General features: G+C 42.1%; 1 protein-coding gene across 2 annotated transcripts in view; it reads left to right on the forward strand.

Moving 5' to 3' along the window:
• Nulp1 (Nuclear localized protein 1) overlaps positions 1-20,756 on the forward strand; it is a 53,603-nt gene extending 32,847 nt beyond the window's left edge. For both annotated transcript variants that reach the window (XM_084587751.1, XM_084587752.1), the window contains exons 10-14: positions 1,604-1,762; positions 4,009-4,099; positions 11,488-11,567; positions 12,379-12,448; positions 13,496-20,756. In XM_084587751.1, coding sequence (XP_084443877.1) covers positions 1,604-1,762; positions 4,009-4,099; positions 11,488-11,567; positions 12,379-12,448; positions 13,496-13,729 — 634 coding nt within the window. In that variant the 3' untranslated portion in view covers positions 13,730-20,756. The remainder of the gene's footprint in view (positions 1-1,603; positions 1,763-4,008; positions 4,100-11,487; positions 11,568-12,378; positions 12,449-13,495) is intronic.
• The last annotated feature ends 1,027 nt before the right edge of the window (positions 20,757-21,783 follow it).

Here is a 21,783-nt window from a genome sequence, read left to right on the forward strand (position 1 = left end):
TAATGTTAGTTCCCTTTCAAACTCATACCATCATGCTTGATTGGCTACACTTCGTGCAGACAGGAACTGAAGTTGCAGCCAACTTAGACCTGTTGCATGAAAGTCAAGGGATTTTTCAAAACACACAGCGCAACAAACAAAGGACGCTGTGTGCGCTGTTTGTTTTGAAAAATGTTGCACCAACTAGCTCAACTCTCCATTTTATTTAAAGTCAAGGGAGTCTCGCGTCATTCAGTTGGTGCATGCGCGGCGCGAATAAAACAGCAGATTTGGGCACCGTGCTTGTGCCTGCTTGCGCCTTTTGCGCACACATAGGTTCCGGTACACACACGGGCATGCAGGTATGTGTAGGAAGTGCTCGTAGAGCCGGTCGTTGGTTTCACATAGTACTCTGGTGCCATCCATGAATTGGTAGCTTAACAGAAATCATTCAAAACAAGTGTTCTACGAATGTTATTTGCTTGAAATGAATACTTCAAGATTTTAAGTGCTAAGCATTTGAAATTATTGAATATTCGCACAGGCCTGCTAAATAGAACATAGATAGCAGCCATGGCCATCTCTGCATCTGTAAAACCTCGTTGATACATTTTTAAAATATGCAGGAAAAAATGCATTATCTTGGAAAATGTATGATCCGAACTACCTAATATTAAAAAAATTAACTCCTGAATGATGTACAAAAGCATTTAAAGTTGAGACTTTCACTGCATAAAAAATATAGATTAGCATTTATAGCCATCAAGTATGTACAGCTCCTTTTTTAACTCTCGCAGAATTCAGTCCGTATTTAACGAGATTTCGCTGTAATTCTGTCCCATCATGCACCTAAAGATGGTGCTTGAGCATCCCCAAAATTTTTCTGATATTTTCTAATGTAAACATTTCGTATCTGACATAAACTAAATAACAAACATGTTTGATTCGTATTTGGGATTTCGAATAATTCATTAGTTTTGTTGGAATACCTTTGTGGAACCCAGCATTGTGCCACACAGAATGCACCGTTTTAAGGCAGTAGATTCTGAAGAGCTCAAACTGATGAGAGGGTACAACAAACGGGGTGATATTTCAAGTTTGCATCAGCTTCCAAGCCGGGACAACTAGAGAAAACTTGGACAGATGGTTTGGTCACACGCTATCAGGCTTTGACTAAATTGCATTGCAGAGTCACCTTGGTGGCCCAGTTCTGTTTGTCGAGGCTGTGTTTTATGTGTTTACTTTATGCTTGCAGGATGGCTCATCTGATGCTGTTACTTCCAGCATCATTCCTTTTTCCAAGTTGCATTCGTTGTGTAATCTTTTGGCTTAATATGTCACATAGTGCATGTGCCAGGATGTCCTTTCTTTGCCTTGCTGAAATTTGTCTGGCAGCAGGGGGCATATTTATGGGTGGCTCATGGTAGGGGTTTCCTATTCCCTTTCTTCCTTGTAAAAGAGCATTACATGTTATTGCAGCATTAGCACTTGACATGCCACGATCCTTCGTTTGCTTGCAGAACAGACATTGTATGTGACTTGAAGCTGACAGTTCGCTAGAAGTGCAGTGTGAAGCTGTATTGGTTATGCGTTCTAATGGATGTGGGGTCACTTCTAAATGCAGGCAACCCGCTGCTCTCAACCAGCTACAGTCCCTCTTTGTGGGGCGTAACTATGTGCTCTGGAAGGAGCCAGAAGTGCTGGCCTGGCTGGAGCGTAATGTTCGAGCTGTCCTGCAGCGCGTGGACCAAGCAGATCCCTTGGTGGCATCTTCAGCAGAAAAGTGAGGACATATGATTTCATAACTCTCATGCTTTATGGTTCTCCTTTAAAGCGGCAGCTGTTAGTGGCTCAATTCCCTAGATCATAATCGTGTAGGTTGCTGTCGGCGTCTGTGGAGAGAAGGAGATGGGGAGGAAAGCAGTGCCAGGAAGCAGCTAGTGTGAAACGATGAGGTGTCTGTGCTGATGAAAGTGAGTGCAACTATGGCACCTGCACAGCACAGGCTCACAATGTGCGTCTGTACCTGTATGTTAATTGAATGTTAATGGGCTGTGAGACTGGCTTCGGAACACTCAAAACGCTTCTGTAAGAAAATGCATGGTACTGCAAGATGCAGCTAGCACAGAACCGGATTAAGTAGAGAAATATGGGAGAGGCCTTCGCCCTGCAGTGGGTATAGTCAGGATGATGATGATGATGACTGCAAAGTTGCTTTGTTACAGAGACCACTCTGTTATATTACTCAGTAATGAGCTAGTGTTTAATTATTACCAAAGAAATCGTCATGCCTTGCCGTGCATTTGCTTTACAAAATGACAAGTGTGTAACCGTGGTCTTGTGAACTTTTTTGTTAAATAGGCAGATATTTTGTGGCAGTCTATGCTGTAGTTGTGCTCACAATGCATTACGAGGCGAACCGAAAACGCTGGCTGCCGACTGGAGTTCATGAGATGGGGCATGCTGTCACACCGGCTACACAGTAGAGTAAACTAGATTCACACCCATATCATTTTCTTGCAAGTCTAGTGACTGGGCAGGCACAGAAGCAATGCTGCCAATGCCTTGATGGCTGTAACCCCTACGAGGTGGTACCAGCTTAGCTCCAGCACCTTCTCACTCTGGTCATCAGAATAATGACTCTGGCAAAGTAGCGCAGCCTTTCTTTCAAAGGTCATTAGTTGGCTTGTAGTACCTTCAGCAGAATTAGTTTTCACAGATGCGAACCATCATCGGAGTTTGAAGGGCTTGCTTCTGTCGCCGGTGGCGGGCATGGACCTAGCGAACATACAGGGAGACGCTCACTTGCTCGGGGCGCCTAATGCTTTTTTTAGCCTCTTACTGTTGCGGAACTTCCTTGCTTCCCGAAGCTTCTTTCTGCGTCGAAGGCATCTTCAGTCTCATCATCAATTGCCAGTGGATCTCAGTGAACCCACAGAAGGTACAAGAGAAACAATAACCAGCATCTAACACAGCCAAAATGAGGTCTGGCTTAGCAAGGATCCTAGTGGCATGAAAACAGTGTTGGAAGGTTACATACTGCATTTTCGTCAATCCAAGCTTCTATTTCAGCTTACCAATCGATCTGCAGTTGCCACGTTCGAAAATATGCCCTTTTTTTTTTTTTTTTTTTTTTTTTTTTTTTTTTTTTTTTTGGCCTACTGTACTTTCAATAGAAGGTAGCCCATGACTAGAAAGTTCGAAAAACAACCTTTTTGTAACGTGGGAGTTCACTTTGCCCCCAGTTCCTTGGTTGCTCTGTGGCAGTGTCTTGAAAAAAGCTTTCAGAAAATGAAAAGAATTCTTCCTTTTTTTTTTTTTTTTTACTGTGCAGATAACAACCACACTTAGTTTTAAAGTTTCTCTGTTGAATGTAAAACAAACAAAAAAAAAATTGAAAACATTTGTGTGTGTGCGTGTGCGTGTGTGTGTGAAAAATCTTAATTTTAGTTCTATATTTCCATTTATAGGGAGCATAGTGTGTGTGTGTGCTGAAAAATTTCCCAAGGAAAATGCTTACAAGAGTGCATTTGACTAAATATGTGCTCGTAAATGTGAGAATTCATTTACGTGCCTGCAAGTGCTTGTAGTAACCACAGTTGCACGCATAGTCAGCTATTGGTTGTTGCAGGTGGAACTGCTCTATGCAACCTGACAGTACCACTTTTCCACATGCTCTGTTCTAAGGAATTTCTTATGATCAGTGAAGACATGTGGCAGTACCGTTTAAATAGTGCTAATGTTAATAACCGTAAATATATTTGGTTTGAATTGTGCTCTCAAGAAGTGTCGAAGTGACAGAAAACAGGTTAGCATAAAAACAGTATAAGTTATGTTAGATGTTTTTGCAGATCACTCTGCATTAATTCATTCTTTTGTTTTTTGCACTTTGCATTGTATGTTTAACTTTGCCTTGTCTAACTTTGTTGCACAAGAAGTACACTCTGCTTCCAAGTGTGTTCTAGTTTCGCATTTATCTGTTGCTAATAGTTACTTGCTTTACTGATGAGAATATACCATTTCAAACAGGAGGATGAAGCGCTACCAGGGAGCACCACGGAACCTTTGTCGTCACATCATTCTTTCTAACATCCAAGAAGCCAGTGTGACACTGCCTCAGGTAGGAAAATTCATGCAACAGTATGTAATTCATTGGTGCGCCTTGCACTGAGCCCACAATCTGCAGCATTTTGCTTTTTTGCAGAGCTTTAACAGAAATTTAGGATTGAAAAAGAAAAATATAGTTGTGGGAAGCAGGAGGGTATACTTTAGTTACGACTCAGCTTGGTGCCAACATGTTCACTAGTGAGGGAAACAATGAACAGTCATTGTCATAAAGGGAGCTAAACTCGTGATAAATACAGACCGGCATCGCACGGGTTGTATAATACGGAATTAAGAGTCCTCTCCTGAGCGACTGCCGGCCTTCCGTGTTGTGCTGTCAAGTGTACCATTCCAGCAAGGCGGTAAGAAGCTCTGCGGCGCCAGCGGTGCTTCGAATTTAGAAGTGTGTTGAACGTACACTTTCTTAGCGCGTGGAGCGCATACTTGCTACGGATCGCACATGGGCTATTTGACGGCCACCACCTCCCTTTGTTTTCTTGTTTTTTCTACTAGACAGCTCTAACAAGACGGCAGAAAATGTTGCGAGAATTTTCAACGCTTCCAATTTGCAATGGGAGCAATGCAGGTGTCGCTTTGGGAGAGGGGGAGTTACGCACCTAATCGTGGACTTGAAAAACATCACTTTTCTGCGAAAAAATGCTACTCCCCGTGTTTAGTCTATATGTCGATAAAAGGGAGTTATAGCATAGCGCGATCAGCTACTTTGGTCAGCTTCAGTGTGCCGTCCATGCGCACGCACTATTGTGATCTGATATCATGGGCGCAGCCACCAGTGCGTGCACCGCCGGGAAAGCATGCAATTCGTGTCTCCAAGGCATTCACCGCATGTGCAGTGGTGCCCTGCAGAAGCGGATCATGCCGAAGTGCTGAGCTGTAACCATTATAATACTCCAGTTAGAATATCTCGGACTTTCGTCATGTCCATGCCATTTCACGACATACTGTGACACAGCTGCAGGTCATGCTCACGGCGCGAACTAATGCATGCGTCGCACGAATCGACAACATTTGGTTTGCATGGTTAACGAGGGTAGCAAGTACTGCGAGATGAAACTCACGGCAAGAAAGCGAGCAGAACGAGAGCCTCTGTCCCCTCCGTTTCTCTCCAATGTCTGCAGCAACGACAGTGTCGGAGTGAGCCGTGGGGGACAGTGCTCATGTTCCATTTTCAGTCCAATTGCGCGCTGCGCACTCATTATAGGCTATCCCGATTGCAACGACTAGTGTTCCCATATTTCCACTACCTCAAATGACAATGATGAACAGAGAGCCAAGCTAGTCCGTCCGAACGACTGAGCTTTCACGGATGCGCAAAACTGAATGTTTGCGATGACGATGCCCGCTCGCGTCGGCGTCATGCCACAAAAACGAGCCTTCGGCCTAAAAATGGCCTCCAAAGTATTGCTGGTGCCAAATTTGGTCCGAAAATTCAAACTTTTGGACACCATAGAGTCCGAAATATTGGTCATGAAAATGTACACATTCCTATAGAGCATGTGATGGTTTTTGAATGAAGTCTGAAATATCGCATGTCCGAATTGTTGGAGTCTGTAGAATTGGTCCGCTACTGTATATAGAAATGTTCGATTGATTTGCAGTTGGTTATAGAATTTTTTTCGAAGATAATCAATTTGTTATAATTTTGTAATATCTGCCTTCTGTCTTGCTTTTAAAATGAAATAAATACTACTCCTTAACTTTCAAAACCGATTATATTTGTTTTGTTTTTTTTTTAATTCTTTTAACATGCTTACTAGAAAGTAAAATGATCAGGCGGCATTGTCTCAGCCCATTTTAGCATAAAACAAAGTACTTTGTCACACAGGAAATTTTACAAATGCACTCAGGGTAGACCTGGAAAACTCTGAGAATTTAGAAATACCAACTTGGTAGACATCCTGATTAACACTTTTCTTTCCGTGGGAAAAGGGGTGGCTATTGGATGGTGTCAGTAATATATTTTTTTTTTCTTTAACAAAACTTGCTCGGTACAGGAGTGTCTAGTATCAAATTGTAGAGGAGGAATTCCTCTTCACAGTGGTATTAGTGACAATCGATATATTTATTGAATAAGGGATGAAAAAAGGAACTATCAGCAAAAAATTGTACTTAAAAAAAACTAACACACAAAAGCATCAGTTTCTTGACGCAAATAAAGCATAAAAATTTTCAAAATACAAGTTTTTTACAACAGACCGATGCAACATTGCAGCAAATTCTAGCTTTCTGTGTACAGTATTCGCTGAGTTAGGAAAGAAAACAGTAGTCGAGGCCAACTACGCCGAGGTCGACCCCTGGCTATCTATCCTCTAGTGGAAAACACAACTCCCTGCACTGCCAGCGGCAAGTAATACTACCCAAAAGACGTTGTCGCCCTGCAGATAACAGTTGTGACCTTCAGAACAGTGATCTCTTCCGATTGGCACACAGCAAAAGCGAAACTTTTCGGGGGCGAATACGAAACTTATCGAAACATGGCTGTCGATGTTCCGGGCCGGTTTGACACAGTTTCGCTGTCAGTGCTTAAGTCTGAAGAGCTGAGTTCATCTTCCGAGTCATCAGTGCCGCTGTATGCATCCAAAAACGAGCTCTCCGATGCATCAACTTCCGCTGAACGGCGCCGTTTCCACGCAGCAGGAGCGCGACATCGATGCCATGATGTAAACAAGGAGCGCCGGACTCCGGTGACCATCTGGACAGGCGCGGCACAGCGTAAAAAATAAAACCAAAACCAAAACTGAAAGAAGGGTTCCTCTATTTCCAACTGAATGACGCCACTTGTCAAGGAGCGCTTCGAAAACGGGAAAATTCTAATCGTGAAGCCACCGATAGGCTATCGATGGGAATAGGCGCGGACAGGAAAGTATTAACCTAGTTTTGAATTAATATTTCACAGAAACCATGCCAGGAATCTGACGTTGATATGGTTAGAGGGTTGATGAGTATAATGTAGTGCAATGTATTTAGTAAGAAATATGGCCTACAGAAAGGCTAAAATAGTTGAGGTGCATGTGTATTGCCGTGTGAAAGTAAATCTGCAGTAAAATTATGAGCACAGGTTTTTATTACAGCTATAAACTTAAAATTTTAGCCAGAGATGGAATGGTTTCTTTGACATATCAACAGAGGGGGCTTCACTAGTGATGTAGCTGGAGGTATGAATGAAATTATAAAGGTGTCTTCTTTCCTCTTGAGGCCCCGGTTAAAGGAATAAAAAAGCAAGCACGAAAAAAATTACTGCAGGGGTCAGCCATTGTAGTAACCTTGGCGTCTGAGCATTTACCTCGTATGCAGGGTGTGTGGGTTTAGATCACCGCCACTGTGATGTACAGTAGAACCTCATTGATACGTTCCCAATTAATACGAATTCCTGTTTTATATGCTCAAAATCGCATACAGTAGAAAACCTCCAATAGGGTTGTGCATTTTTTTTCCTGGTGAATATGCTTCTGAATAACACGATTTCATGGTTACTAGGTTCATAATATCTAGCAAATTGTGGTCATATAATACATTTGGTGATTAGCTGGACATGTACTAACGTGCAAGGGCGTCGAACCTGGAAACTTGTGACATTTGACAACCATAACTATTCGCTTGCCTACCAGTGGGTCGGGTCTGGGAATGCAGCATGAGCAGAAACGCACCGACTGTAAGCCATTGCGATCGCTTCTCCACATCTCATTGTTGTAAGAGGGCGAAGCATCTGGAAGCAATCAAGGAATCTATCCTGACTCATCATTGCCATCTGCGGATGGATTTATTATTAAATTTCTTCCGCACTTAGGCCAGTGTTAATATAGAACGAGCTCTGCCAGGACAAAAAGGAGCTGTTCATGTCAACAAATGCTAATCTATACTTTTATACAATGAAAGTGTCAGTTAGCTCTGCCTTTGTACCTCATTCTGCAATTAAATTTTTCAGATTCAGGCAGTTCGGATCATACATTTTTCCAGATAATATGCCTTTTTCTTGCATTTTTAAGGAATGTATCAACGAGGTTTCACTGTATCTACAAGCTTTCCACTTTCCTGATGCTCAGTTTCGTTTTGTTCGATGTCTGTGAAAATTGTTCTTCTGCCCTACTTTGCACGGTTCAGAACACGTTAGCGATGGAGCTCTTTATCGGAGCTGGAATTTGATCCTGTGACCATGATAAAATGATCATTGCATACGACCACCTAATATGGCCATTGGCAGCAGCTTGCCCAGAATCATCACAGAGGTTTACATTTTTGCTTACCATGGCACAGACATGCTACAGTAGCTCACTGGATCGAGGGCCATTTCAATCTGATTTGATCTGTTTAAAAAACCTGGGAGCACCTGGGAGATCTGTCAGTATAAATGCAGACATGGGCAACTTGTGAACTTTCATTAGGCACCTTGTCCCTGTGTGGCATATAATGCTGAGGGAACATGAAATCAGTGAATTTGTTTACAGTTTGCTTGGGGACAGAGTCACCTTTTCACGGCAAAAAAAAAACACTGGCCGATTTCTGAAAGGATAATATCTACTATTAGTCTAGCATAACCACCTGTTGCTTACGCTTTTACAGGTTTCGCTGTTTTGTCCTTATAAATGACTTCTAGGAGCATTGCCAGAGCTATCTAGATGAAAACAATTCTGAGAGCTGCATTGCACTAATAGCAAATATGGATACAATCTTCTTCTGGATTCCTGAAATCAGTACTACTACTCAACACATGGCCTATTTTCTAGCCTTTCGCTTGTAGTTTGCCTGTATTTGGTCAGATGCCTTAGTTTGAAATGAAACAGTGCTGGGAAATTTAGCTTATGGGTGGCAAAGTAGAATCAGCACAGTGACGAATGAACTGTCCATTTGTGTATTTGTAGACTTTTATCATCACAAGGCATTGGTGCGGAAAGAGCTGGCCTGCCAGTTGCTTCAAGCCAACTGCAATGTATTTCGTACTTGTCTTGAAATGTGTCTTTTAGAACAGGCTTGCTGAGTTGATAGCTGCCCTCTCAAAGGCATTAAAAGATGCTGCGCTAAAACCTTGATATACTGGGAATAGATGTATCAAATTATTACTATATCAAACTATCAGAATATTTTCTTGTAAACCTCATGCATAAGTTTAGGGGTGTTTTTATTTATTGCACTCTCATTCAATGGAACATACTACAGTAAACCCTCATTAACTCGAAGTTGTAAAATCCGGGAAAAATTTCGAGATAAGCGGAGTTTCGAGTTAAACAAAATGCCAAATATTTCTGGCGACAATCCCTGGCGATCAGCCGTGCGACGTTGCCGCTGGTGCACACCGCACAGAGTGACGGAACTCTGCGACAGAGGCGCGTTTTCAGCGTTGCTTTGTTACCGCCGCCTCGTTCGGTCAGGGAGAGTACAAATACGCTATATCCCCTTTCTAACACTAAACAGCATGACGTACGGTAAAACAGTGATGAATTTTTTTGCAACGTATCGCGTGTAAAAAAAGGGGGGGGGGGCACAGCTCAGCGGTGCGCTACTACACTGCGATGCAAGCAGCAGCTTCCTCTTGCTCCTTTCGAAAATTAACAATATCTAACCACACTAGCCTTTTTATTTTCTTTACTACCCTACTAAGCTTTTACTGAATTGTCTCGATGCGCTCATATATGCATGGATCAGACGAAGTGAGCGTCTGCGGGTTCTTCGCTCAAACAGGACTAAGAAAACCAACTTCGCTCAAGCAAAAAAATAAATAAATAAATAAACAAGACGAAAATTGAGTAGCTTAAAGCCTTCTACGATTGGCTGCCTAGCGAGCTGCTTCTGGGTGATACACAAAATTTTCTACAAACCCAGAACCTGAGCGTGATAGCGACGAGCGAAAATGCTTTGGTGGCCCTCGGCCCGTCAAATCCGTCGACACTATACTGCACAAAGGGAGCTTTTGTAATAAACGGAAAAGAATTCTCAGGAAAAACTCAACTTTATAATTTGTGAAGGAAGAACTGGGTAATGCTTGCCCGCTTCACGTTGGCATTTGGCCCAACAAAAGCGTCCTCGAGCTGCTAAACGCGTCGCATAAGCCGTTGGTCGCCGCTGCTGCATTCAACTTTGTTGCGGACACCACATACACAACGAAAATCAGTCAACGCTTCGTGCACATGGCGCGACGAAACAGAACCACACTTTCACCAAATCGCTCTTGCCGGTATGCACGTGTAGAGGGCAGCTGACCGAACCACGCCCAATAAGACTCATCAGCCCCCGCGTGCGATCGGCGCTCATGTGACTGCTCCCAAGGTGAAAAACGGCTGCGTCCGCGGGAATTTTGTATTCGCTCTTCGAACGTGACTGCATTCGGCACATAGTATAAGAACAAAGCACTCGCTCGGAGCCCCTATCACCTTTCGGCAATGACCTTTGCCTTTGGTCGTTCCGGTCAAAATTTCGAGATATCTGCATTACGCCCAAAAAATGCTTCAAGATAAACCGGAGCTAATACATAGCACCTATGGGAGATGAAAGCGCGGCGTGCAAAATTTTCAACTTAATCAATTTTTCGAGATATGCAAGTTCGTGTTAACGAGAGTTTACTGTATATCAAACATGCCGGGCCCCTGAAGGTCCCCCCCCCCCCCCCTCCCCCAAATGGCGCTCCCGCGACCGCTTTTCATGCATGACGCCAGGTTGGTTGCACGGCCTTGGGTGCCGGTTGGAAGTGCTAGCGCTGTAGAACCGCGTGACAAGGCAAACGTTGTGTGTGCTTGAAAATGGCCTTTGTGCGCTCATTTTAAGCAACGGCACTGCTGTCACACTGGGAAGCTGACATTCTGCGCATCTTATCATGTGGTGAGGCCAGCTTTGGTGACCAAAAGTTTACAGGGGTTCTAGTAGGTCTTCTGAAGGCAATATAAATCAACCATGCTTTAATTTTATTCGAAATATTGTTGCATTTGTAGTGTACTGGTAACAAAATTAGACCTCTTATGATCTGCGGCGGCTGTTCCAAAGCACTATCGACTGCGACTTGTATGCGAAATGAAATTAGGACTAGCAGTACACAGCTAGCAGATTACTAACTCTCATTACAAGTTTTACCGTTTTTCTTTTGATTAAACTGGCTACACACACAGAAAAAAGCTGCCACACGCATAGCTAAGCTGTAAGGTCAATCAGACAATAGGGGCTGGCTTTGATTTTTTTTGTTCGAAGAAAACCTACGTTGAGCAGCTGGTAGCTGTAAAAAAAAAAAAAGAAAAACACAGTCAAAGCTGAGTAAAGACCATCTGTGTACTCTTTCAATGCCAGCACCTTTCTCCTGTGGCAGGTGCACGGAGGGTGCCATGTTCATAATTCCAGCAGCTTTTTGTGCACAATGATTAAGGGCGCTTATACTGCATGCTGAATGTTGATTTTTTTCAGGAGCTGTCAAACTCTCCCATCTTTGGATTTGATCCCCTGCCACCGCCTGATGCTATTGTGAGCTACACACGACCTCCAAGGTAGGTCAGCACATTTCTTTATACTATATCTGAAGATAGTGACAGCAGTACATGATTATCACAGCCATACAGCAAGATATGAGCAGGAAGGGTATCCTATTTACTCGCATAATTAATGCACTCCCAATACTTCTTATTTGGCTGCAAAAAAATAATAATAATAATAATAATAATTTCTCCTCCCTTGTGTAATAAGTGCATGATCTCTTCTTGTGTCTATAGTCTACTGATGATGATCATCATTGCTGGCAGGCACCTTTTTTTAAGATCAAGACAACTATGCAGTAGAACAAAACACCATTTGTTGAGTGTGAAGACTTGCTATACCACCTGATGGGACAAGCAGCTAATTAAAAATGTTTTACGAAAAATGCGAGGACCCATAGGCACTACACCCTGTCACACAGGGTTATTTTGCTTGATCTAACATATTATGTCTCATCTTGTCGATGTTAAGCTTTGTGCTGAAAGCTGCAGTTTGTACTAGAATGAACTGCAGTTGCGTAGTCTGTGAAAAGCTTGTTGTCTACTTCGTTAGGTACATGTGTAGGTGCAAAATAAATCAAAATAAAAGACGAGAGGTTTGCATTGAGCTGCTAAAGATTTGTTCCCACAGCATTGTATAGAACCTGTCGTTGTTTACTTTTTTTTTAAACAATTTTATTCAGTGTAACGAATGCACACTTGAAATTTTTAGAGAATACTTGGGCGAAAATAGCATCCAGCATGCAAATAAACACAGTATATCTTTTTTCATTTTTTCAGTTTTGATTTCTTTTTGCTGATCTTTGTTGTGATTTTGTCTTTTCAGGACACAGCAAGTTGGAGACCAGAGTATGATGGGAGCTTTCTTTCGATCGCTCTTGCCGAGCTTTAATTTGGTAGGTTGTATGCCCTGTCTGCCACTAAGTGCTTTTGGCTTAGTTTCCATTTGTGTGACCTGGGAGGCCCTGGATTGTTCTTAGGTCACAAGACAGGTGGCGACCAATACTGCATAAGTATGGGCCGCCAAGGAACTTGGCACTGTGCATGTTAAATCGTTTTGCAACAAGAGATAAGAAGAATGCATGACTGTTGTCTAACAATTTTGTTATATTAAGAACTTGTCACTGTGTGCTGCCAGCAGCCTGCAATGGTCAGGCAGTGCAGTGCAGCGCAGTGACCGGCACAGCCGAATCATGTGCACTTGGCCTCCTTAGAGAGGAGAGCGATATTCGCTGCAATCAAACACACCTCCAGTTCACAGAGGAGGCATTTAGTAGATGCTGTCCTCAAGCGCTACACATTCTCGAAGTCTCCCCATCCTGGGGGAGTGGGAGGAGCTCTGCTACATGCACCAAGGGACAAAGAGAAATACACGCCACTAGCGCACAATGGGCAGTGTTGTGATCTCTCTCATGGCAACTGCAGGGCCACTTTTAGAGAAGGTGTGCAATCAAAGCAAGGTACACCTGTCAGGGACCACTAGAAACCACTCGACCCTGCTTGGACTGTCGCACGAATGCAGCGATCGAAATGTGTTCTGTATTCCCACCAAAACGCACCAGCGGAAGAAGGTTATTGGGACGCCTGGGTGGAGTTATGGCCGAATGACAGTCGCAAGTCGTCCGGTTACCTCTGTATTGTCTGAGGCGAAAAAAAAAAGGCCGAGAACACCTCGGGACGCAGGCAGCAGCCACCGTGCAGAGGCAACGGTGGAATGCCTGAATCCCACAGTTATAAATTTTTTTCAGTGGGGCAATTAAGTCATGAAGAAAGTTTGCCAAGTAGACATATTGCAGGTTAGCTATAATTTCAGAATGCTTCTGACTGTGAGTACACTATTTAGTGTGCTGCTCTTTTTCCTTTCTTCATATTTTTGTTTTTAAATCTCTCACCGCATTCAAAGCATGGCAGAACCTCAACAATGTGCAAATGGTCCATTGCAGCCTCAAGAGGTGGTGGGCATCGACGTGCGAAATCCCATGGTGCTGGTGGAGCCAGATGAGCTGGGCGCAGCAGGCGCTGTAGGGATAGATGGGGCCAATGGCGATGCGGCCGACCTGCGTCGAAGTGTCACGTCACTGCTGGAGGCGATGCGTGACCTCCTCAGCAACATCCATCTGCCCTCGGATGTGCCAAATGATGGCGATGTGGACAGTGATGACGAGCACGAGGACTGAATCACTTGCCTGGCCGGCCTATTTCATTTTGCGGGAGCTTTCTGCAGCTTCAAGCCACTGACAGAGATGGGCTGGTCAGGCAGCGCTGACAAAATTGAACTGATTCACTAAATGAATTGCAGAAGTCACTTACAGAAAACATTCTGCAGCCGAACAAAATCAGAGCGAGTTTCTAGAAGACTGCTAGAGCCGACTGTGCTACCCCCACTCTATTGGCTTTTCAGTGAGAGGCAGGGCATAGCAAGGCCTGAAGTTGATCAGCTTTTGCCACTTGTACACCTGTTATAAAAGCTGCACATTTACAATGCAGTGTGTGTGATTTGTCGCATTTTATTGACTGCATTTTGTTACTCTAAAACCTTTTTTTTTTTTTTCTTCTGAAAATGTAAACCTGTCACCTTAGCAATGGGAGCTGTTACCAAGGGAAGCTACCTTCCTTCTATGTCAGTACCTTGGCTATAAGGTTGAGAAATTACTTTAAACCAAGTGATTGGTGTCATACCTTTAGGAATATGCCGAAACATGGTGCAAATGTATAGTTTTATCCAAATAGGCAGCAGTTAATGAAGCCTTTATGCTTCACAAGTCAACCTTTTTTTTCTTTCTAGGGATACTTAATGAATTACCACTCATGTTTCTTCGTCACGATACATTACAGTGATCATGAGTGGTTGCAAGAACTGCGACGGACCCTTTTTTTGGAATGACAGCCTTGTGAAGCTGTTTTTTTTTTTTTTTTTTTTTATGTTTATATCTTTACAGAAGGTTGCAGTATCATTGCCTTGCCAAGAATGAAGCTGATTCTATACTGTAGCTGGACGACTGCATTCAGTGTGATGTCCCCAGTTAAAATGGCTAAAATAACAAGCCTGAACTTTTTTTTATGAAGCTTTCTTTGGCTATTTCATTTGGAAGGAGCACTTTCAAGCTGTGATGTTGAGTTCTTTTGAGATGTTTTCTCATTATGTGTGTGTCATGGAGACCCCCTCCCCCATTTTCAACACAGTTGAGATGGTTTGTGTACATGGCTATGGCAAAATTTGTCTGCCTGGTTGGAGAGATCTGTTTGTTTCCTTTTTAGCCAGGCAGTTTAGCATGTTCTAGCCCCTTGTGACATCCGTACTCATCAAGCTGGGCACTTTTAAATTTGTTTGGCTGTAGCTATGATGGATATGTGTCGTTGGTACAAATATGGTGTGTACGTACCTTTGGTGACCATTGTGGTTGGCCTTGCTCACTGGTGTAAGCACATCATAATTCCTTGGGATCCTCCATATCATTTACTGTTTTCTTTGTATGTCAGAAATTTCGTGCAGGCACACACAAATGTCAACTTGCGCATCGTGTCTTTTCCTTACGACTGCCGTTATCGTTGCGGCAACTGTGGTTAGTGTGGCTTATTGTTTCTCTTTAACTGGATCAATAGTTGTTATTGGCTATAAGACTTAGCCTCCTGCAGATTTAAATGGATTCTTTTTATTACAGAGAACTTTATGTGTGGTGTGTTATTTTAAGTAGAATGTAAGCTCGATTCATTGTTCATGATGAATTGATTTAAAGGAATGCATCATGAACTTTCGTGTGGAAGTCTGTAATCCTTTGTACTAAAGGCTCCTAATTTCCTGCAGTTATAAAAAGTAATTATTTGTGCGTTAGGAGCCCTATTCTCTTTTCTGATGCTATTGATAAGGACATTGGTAGGAATGGCAGTAATGGTGGAAAGATGGCTGCTTTAACTTATTTGCACAAATGTAATGTGAGGGGGAACAGCTTGGATGAATTAAGGAAAAGTACTATGATTATAATGCAATCTCGAAAAAACTATTCTAGAAAACCATAACCCAGCACCACCACCCCTCCCCCACGAAAAAACAAAACACAGACGTCAAGTTAAAATACGGAAGCAGTGAATACATACATGAATTTAAAAGGCTATGCTTCAGATGCACACACCATAATAGAGTAATGCCGAGCCTCCAGTACTTAAATGCATGCGCGCTCACACACAGCAGCAGCTGCCACCATTGCACCGTGATGCTAGTCTGTGCTCCTCCTGTTTGCCTTTTTCTGCTCTTCGTGCTCCACTCAACTCTTACAGTGGCTGCTCTTTCTTAACTACCCGCACAGCCGTGTTCCTATATCGATTAGCCACCTTCTGCTTTGCACGTGCATTCTGCACACTTTGCCCCAAGGTAAAACATTTCTTCCTGTTGTCACTCTCAAGCCTGTAGAAAATATTGCTCTAACGCTCTAACTATCTTGGAAAGGTCGGGAAAATATTCACACTGTTGGTTCCGAATACAGCGTGAGCTAAGCATTATTTGATATCCGACACAAAATTTAGTCTGTTCTTCTTGATCACAGGATTTAAAATGTTTTGCCACAAGAAGTTAGGGGCCTTAACTCTGCGTTAACAAGTGTCCTTCATTTGCCTTATAGAAAACTGCTGAAAAATGGAAAGCTTTGCAATAAATGTAATGTGAAAATATGAAATCGCTTTTTTAGCTTCTTAATCCAACCTGCCAGTTGATGTGCACCTCTGTGAGCAATATGCAGGGCTAATCTTGTCTATCTTTGCAGCAACGTTCTTGCCAAAGTTATTTGCTCACTTGCATTTGGGCTATTGGAAAGCAAAGCATTTCTGGAACTTTAGCTGGGTGACACAGGCAGACTGCACAGTTTTGGATTAAGCAGTAGTGTTATGTGCACTGAGTTTTTTGTCTTGTGGTGGATGTACACTACCTTTTATCATTTGTGTCACTGAGCTGGCATGTTACCTATGGTACACTGCACAGTCAAAAGCTTATGGAAGAGAGCGATAATTTTTAATTGCACGACTGCCTTTCCATGTGTCCTCTCGTTATTATCTACAGCCTAATAATCTTTGTGTGAATTACACGGTGCACCTTTAAATTTCGAGCAGTAGGATTGGGATGCAAAGAAATTTAATTTTAGACACAAGTCTCCTATGAACTTTTGGTGGCACATGTACATCGCTCGGCATAAGGTTGTGGAGTTGCAACGTTCTTGGCACGTAGTGTGCATTATTTCAAGTTGAATGGTGCAATTAGTAAATTCAGGGTTATGGTCCATGTATGGCTTCTAGGCTGTGAAAATAAGCTGTAGAACTAAGTTTCTTTTGCTAATATTGCATACTACAATTTTTTTTACTGTTAAACGTGACATTGTTGATGCCAATAAAAAACACAAAAGATAAAAACACAACATGACGTTTCGGCTCCCATATGGGAGCCATGTTCAGTGTAGAAAACGAGAAGCAAGGGCACGAGCTTGTGTAAGCTTTAAAAGGGGGTGCAGGGAGCATACTTAAGCAGTTTGAGATTTCCACAGTTTCGGTTCAAGGTGCGAGTTGTATCGTCAAAAATTCCAGGTGAAGGCGAGGGAGTTTTTTTTCTTTCGGTTGCAAGAACATGTGCCTTGCTCCAGTCGATAATGTGCTGTTCCGATACAGAGTGCTCAGCGATAGCCGAAACGTCATGTTCTGTTTTTTTTTTTTTCTTTTGTGTTTTTGGTCAGTGTCAACAATTTCACGTTTAACAGTCCATCCCGACCAGATGAATTTTCGTCAAACTCGGTTTCTTTTGACTGTAGGTTTGCATAGAAAATGTGTGAAAAGCCAGTAACTCAATGTAACTTTTGAACCTCTAGAATAAGATTTGTCCAGTTTATTGCAGTGTTGTACCCCACCCCCTCCTCTCCTTTTTCTTTTTTTTTTTTTTCCATAATATCTCCTTGCAGGTCCATTGAGCAACATTTGCAAGATGTCATTACAGAACAGGTTGTGCCTTAAAAATGCTCATGCACTTTTTCTTATAGCTGTCGCTTTCGTGATTCTTTACATCAGATGTGGTCTTAAACACAGCACTAGCCATAATTTTCAACGGGCTTTGCAAAAAAGCCACTTCAGAATGTTTAGAAAAAAATTTACTGTGCACATATTTTACGGCCGAAAAGACATTTTTGGTTATGTGTGACCATATGCAGGGTTTGTTATTTTTGGCTGTGTGTGGTGTGTTTGCGTTTCACTTGTGGGGTATGGCTAATGCCTCTGCCTTTATGTAGAAAGCTATAATGAAGTCGCCAGACACTCGCTCGATATGTTGCGTACATATTTTAGACATCAAAATTACAAAATTAACCGCTTTCTCATAAACCCGAGAGACCAAACGTGTCCTGATATGCAATTTGAAGATTTCCTTCTACTGAAGGCTGCAGCTCCAGGTGTTTTATAGTTTTATGGGTCATGAGAAGTTGTCAACTTTCTCTTGAAAAACTCTGGAGGGAGGAAAACATGAGAGCAGTAAAACTTCTGCGCTTCTAAAGTTAAGAACCTTTTCAAACTAAAGGGCAGTCCACTAGCTGTGGCAATTGTTTCTCACTGAAAAGGCCATATTAGTAGTGTGCAGTGCCATCAAGGATGCCTGCTAACCATGCTTACAATCTCTTTCCATGCTTTTGCACTCAAGCTGAATGAAAGCCATAGAGCTTCTGTATAAGGGTTTTCCTCACTGTTGTGGAATGTTCCGTGGTAAAGTGTGCATGCCTGCTTATCTTGAATGTGCTTTTAGGTTGCACCGATTCTGTGTTACATAACAGGGAAAGCTTTCCCTCACATATTGCAATCGCTCTGTATGCACATTATACTGTGGCTCCTATGCAGCCCACCTTTCGTGACGTGCCTCTCCGTTTAGCCTACCCAAGGAGCACAGCATGCTGCAAAGTGCCCACATGTGCATGTGCAGAAGCATGCTTATAAGCAGTAGATATGAGCTTTGGAGTTGGGTGAATATGAGTCATGCTTGTTCCAGTTAGGCTGTAAGTGTTGTTCACAAGAGTGTTGCTTGTGTTTCTTCCCAACTTTTCTTGTTTGCATTTTGCAGCTTTTTTTTTTGGTGGTCTGAGCGAATGACTAAGGTTGGTCACCTCGTATGTAGAAAAATCTGGTTCACACATTGTTTGGTGGCCATTTTAGTTTCGAGCAAGCAGCTCGCGCGAGTTTTAATGTCACTCTTTACTGTGTACAAGTCGAGACTTGTACACAGCAAACTGTTTTTATGCTGCTGTTGTCATTTTGGAGCAAGCGGCACACATGAGCTTGATTGTCACTTTGCTGCTGTGAGACTTGATGAGAAAAGTTTTTTTTTATAATTGGGAGGGCTTAAATGTAGCAAGCTTTTGAAGCAGGTGCCACAGCTGCTCTATCTTGTGACCCTGAAGCCTTTCTTATTGCTCTTCACTCGATGCTTGTGCGAGTCCAAGTGTAATTACATATTGCTTGTGCGTGTGTACTATGTTGCTTGTGTATATAAAAGAGATGTGCAGCGTGTTTGCTGGTCCTTTTGAAAAAAAAATTTCTAATGTGCTTTTGCACATGGAACATGTTTGAAGTCACATGTGGTGTCTAGTCTATACTGCACAAGCAGTCAACAAACTCTGGCTACCAACAGCCAGAAAATTGTCCATAGCATGTATTGGTGGTTGCACCGCTTTGCATATGTAATTCTAAAGAAAATTTTGAGCTTAGAACATATTGTTTTGCAAGCCAACTTAGGCTTGGTATTTGATTAGCTACTTGAATAAATAATGAAGAGGTGCATTGGTTTGAACATGATCGGAGACCTGCTTACGTAGGACATATGCGTTTACCCACCATTCATTCCTGCAGAAGTACGCTTCCACGTGTAAGGCAAGGTACGGAAACATACAGCGGGGCAGGGAGCTACATTCTTACTCAGTTTACTCGTGCACCTTTCACTTTGTGTTCTTTTGTTTTTCATTCATTTATAGTTTAGAGCATACTACTGTTAGGTTCAATTGTAATGTGGTGCCATCCTTTGCAAGGCCTTTAGAGCAAAAAATTTTGTACACATGGCTTCATGCAGTATAGTGCTTGCAAGCCATTATAAGCAGGTTGAATAAACTTCGAAACCTTGCTTACTGCAGCAGACTTGATGAATGTGTGGTCTCTAAACACACTCAGACTGCCAGGCATAGTGGAGCAGAGACATTGCTTTGTGCTAGACAGTTGGAGTCCATTTTATTTTCAGATTTAGTGTCCCCTTGCAGTTTCCCGGGTCTGCACTAATAAAAGTTTTGCTTACAAAGCAGCAAACCTTTATTTCTGTACTTTTCCATGACATGTCTTGACAGTGGTCACATTTAGCCACTTGCGAGGAGGTGTGAAGTGGATTGAACAATTTTACTAGCAGATAAAGAATGTGGTCCACGTTTACAGTGCAGTTCGGTGTATGCTGTCGTTCAGAGTTTCAATACAAGCTGCCATAATGTTGGACTTCTCTTGTGGCTTGCTTTTTTTACGTAAATGAATGTCATTGCAGCAGTGGTGTTGGTTAGTAAATTCCGGTCTTGGTTCTTTTGTCCACAAATTGAATTTTTCACCTCAGCCATTGATTAGAATTTTAAAGTGAGGCTAGCTTTTTGCTAGTTATCACTAGTTGCAGGAGATGGCAGCCAACCATTAAAACTTGTGTGCCATGACGCAACCCATCAGTAATGTTTGGCTGTCATTACACAGGGCATCTCATGTATACCTTGCTTCTCTGTTGTCTTGTAACCTTCACTATGGAGCCAAGGCATTATAATTCTGTAGAATTCAGGTGTGTTCTGATGACCAGTTTATTTTTTTGTTTTTTTTGTGTGGGTAAAAGCAGTTTAATACACGTCATACTGCACGTTTTTACACATGCAGCGAGAATTCACGTTTGTACATAATTGTATATGTTCAATATATTAATTATTTGCTTGTGTGTGACCGTGTGCATGCTTTTCTTTAAGACCTTATTTGTACTTTTTCTTGACTTTGGGTGTTTATTGCCATTGTTGTGGGAGATGCACAGCTACTGTGTAGTCACCCAGCTCTGTACCACTTGGTTTTTGTTGACACTCGTGGCACTTGCAATACTAGCTGTATTTATGTCTGCAAATTTCTGGTACATTGTACTTGTTAGTTTATTAAAAAGCAAAAAAATAAAGATATTAAAAAACATCTACTTGTTGCACACACTGTTGGCATCTGCTCAAAAATTAAGTGAATAAGGAAATTATTTACGTTACCAATTTAAATCATAAAATCGACTGCATGAAGACCATATGAAGCGTATATCTACTTCAACTGTTGCTTCCATCCGAATTTTGGTTAGAGTCAAATTGGCAAGAATACCTGCCATAAATTCTTATGAATTTTTCGAAGATTGACCAAAATAACAGTGCTCGAACAGTAACCGAAATCCTGACTTATAATTCTGGAAAATCGAAAAAAAATAAACATGAAAGCCAAAGGGATTTTTCATGTGAAGGGTAAACCCAGTCAAAAGCTGGTGTGACCACACCACCACAGTGGTGTTATGCATTCCATGTGTAAATGCAGAAGTAACTGGCCAGTATTAACTGGATTTAACAATTATTAGAAGTGAAGTTATGCTGAGAGGGAAATGGCAAACCTGTAAGCAATACTGAACTGAAAGAAATAGAAAATATTTGAGTAGTAAAGCAGCATGTATGCTGATACACTTGCTACATACTCTTCTGAAGTAACCTTGGATATTCCACTCTAAGTTAACTTCAAATCTTTGCATATGTGAATTCAGGATGGCAGCTGCATTGCTTCCCACTGAGTGAAATGCCAGATGTTCAATTGAAGCATTTGACTGAGAGAGCAACGTTGGAAATGTCTTGTGCACTGCTCATTCCTTCTGAAAACCACGCCATTATTAGTCATTGCAAAGCATTAATGAACACCTTAAAACAATAATGAGGTGTGACGACGCAGAAAACTGAATGAGATGATGTAATTTGCTATTTTATGTAAATTAAAAGGAACAGATTTTTGCCATTGGGGAAAACGATTTGCTTTCTACAAGGAAAGCAGGAAAACAACTGATAGCTTTGACACGATGCAGGACAAAAAAAAAAAATGTTTCAAGCTGGCCATTGACAAACTGCAGATGACCAAGAACACCTATATTTAAAATTTTGCTTCCAACATGATAGTCTTGCAGAGAAAATAGCGAATG

The sequence above is a fragment of the Amblyomma maculatum genome, chromosome 1 (genome assembly GCF_055883805.1).
Source record: "Amblyomma maculatum isolate TAMU_Amacu chromosome 1, ASM5588380v1, whole genome shotgun sequence".
NCBI lineage: Eukaryota > Metazoa > Arthropoda > Arachnida > Ixodida > Ixodidae > Amblyomma > Amblyomma maculatum.